This window comes from Frankliniella occidentalis, unplaced genomic scaffold (genome assembly GCF_000697945.3).
Source record: "Frankliniella occidentalis isolate FOCC.00 unplaced genomic scaffold, Focc_3.1 Scaffold72, whole genome shotgun sequence".
In the NCBI taxonomy this organism is placed as follows: domain Eukaryota; kingdom Metazoa; phylum Arthropoda; class Insecta; order Thysanoptera; family Thripidae; genus Frankliniella; species Frankliniella occidentalis.
Genome location: NW_026267202.1, coordinates 776700 through 778405, shown reverse-complemented (window position 1 = coordinate 778405; position 1706 = coordinate 776700). Strand labels below are relative to the sequence as shown.

Below are 1706 nucleotides of genomic sequence, written 5' to 3'. Positions count from 1 at the left end.
GGGGACAACATTTCCGAGAAATCGTCAGCACGTGAAAAGAGACGACACACACACATACACACATCACTCACCTGACAGCCCACCGTGTGCGTCTGCCGCGCTGCTGTCCTCCCAGGACCCGTCCGACAACGAGTTGTCCTCGACGGAGCGGTCGCGGTCGTCGCGGTCCTGGTGCGCCCGCGCGCGCTTGCCAGCCTTGCTCGGCGGCGCCCTGGTATCCTCGCGGTCATGCTGCTCTGACGGTCGTCGCTGCTTCTTTCTGCCGGCGCTCTCGCGGGCTCGATCGGCCGGGGAATCGTCGACGGCGTGCTTGGTGGCCGCGGGGTGCGGCTTACCAGCGCCGTCATCCTGCTTCTTGGACTTCGTCAACGGCCTCTTGTCGACGGCCACCTGCTGCGACTCATCCGAGCTCGAATGGAGGCTCAGATCGTCGTTGTCGTCCACGTCATAAGTCGGCGCCGTGCTGGTCGTCTTGACCCGTCGGTGTTTCCTCTCCAGCAAGTCCCTCTGAATCTTCTCCAGCCGGCGGGTGCGTTCTTCCTGCAGCTTGGCCACCTTGGCCACCTTGTCGATTCGTGGCGTCATTGTCGTCTTGGGGTGCGGCGTTAACGGGGTGCGTTTCAGCGGAGTGCTCCGCACGTCTTCAATGGAAGTGTCAACTTCTCGGCCTCCCGCGTCGGACGAGGGTGTCACCCACGTCGGCAGCTCCCCCGTGCCGGCGACGACGGCCGTGCCGGCGACGACGGCATCCTCGGACTTCGACGACACTTCGCTCGATGGCGTCACTTTCAAGCCAGCCTTCTCCAGCATCGACTCTTCAGACGACACCGTCATCCAGGAGGTCACGTCCAGGTCCAGGGGGTCGTCGGTGGGAGCAGTCACGGGCTGCCGGCTGCTCTTAGCCGTGGACTGCTTGAGGGCGGGGGCCGTCGGCGCGTCCCCGGGCAACGGGGTGACGTAGATCGTCGGGGCCTCCGGCGCCGTGGGGTCGGCAAACCCGGTGACTGAGAAGGGTACCGCGGACTCGTCGCTCTCGGTGGTCTTGTCCGCGGCGCCGGCCGAGGTCGCTGACGCCGTAGCCGTCGTCTCCGAGGTGCCGACCGCCGGCGACGGCCCGGACACCGTGGTCCTCCGGCTGCGGTCGTGGCCGTTGTGGTGGGCCCGCGGGCAGGGGTTATTGCCGGCCTCGAGGACGGCGGCCAGGCCCAGGACGAGCACGGCGACGAGCACGACGTCGGGGGCCCGCGTGGGCGTGCCGCGAGCGCACGCACGCATGGTGGTGTCTTGGAGCAAAGGGGGGACACGCCGGCTAGAGAGTGTGCACGCCGACTGAGTGGAGCGGCGGGCGGGCGGGCCCGGGCCCGGGGTCCGGGGGCCCCCTGCCACGCTGCTGCAGTTGCAGCGGCAGCAGCGGTACGGCAGGTGAGGCAACACATTCACAGGCCGCTGCCGCCGCTGCCCCCACCTCGCCGTCACCGCCAAGTCCACTACGACGTGCAAGGTCGCTGCTCCGGGCCGCCCCGCCACGCCCCGCCCCGCCACGCTTCGGGTCTTACACCTCCGCGTACCGCAGGGCGGCGCCCCACGCTACGGCCGGTCCAGGGGCACACTGAAGTGCAATAAAACAGCACGGCAAGTAGGGGCGCGCGGGCGACAGCAGGCAGGGCCGGCATGTCCGTCGGCGTCCTGCGCGCGCACGCACTGCT

At 68.8% G+C, this 1706-nt stretch overlaps 1 protein-coding gene across 1 annotated transcript in view; it reads right to left on the bottom strand.

The window, feature by feature from the left end:
* The window catches only part of LOC113215084 (uncharacterized), a 20876-nt gene extending 19525 nt beyond the window's left edge, over positions 1 to 1351 (bottom strand). The window contains exon 1 of the mRNA XM_052268602.1: positions 72 to 1351. Coding sequence (XP_052124562.1) covers positions 72 to 1275 — 1204 coding nt within the window. The 5' untranslated portion in view covers positions 1276 to 1351. The remainder of the gene's footprint in view (positions 1 to 71) is intronic.
* Positions 1352 to 1706: the final 355 nt, after the last annotated feature.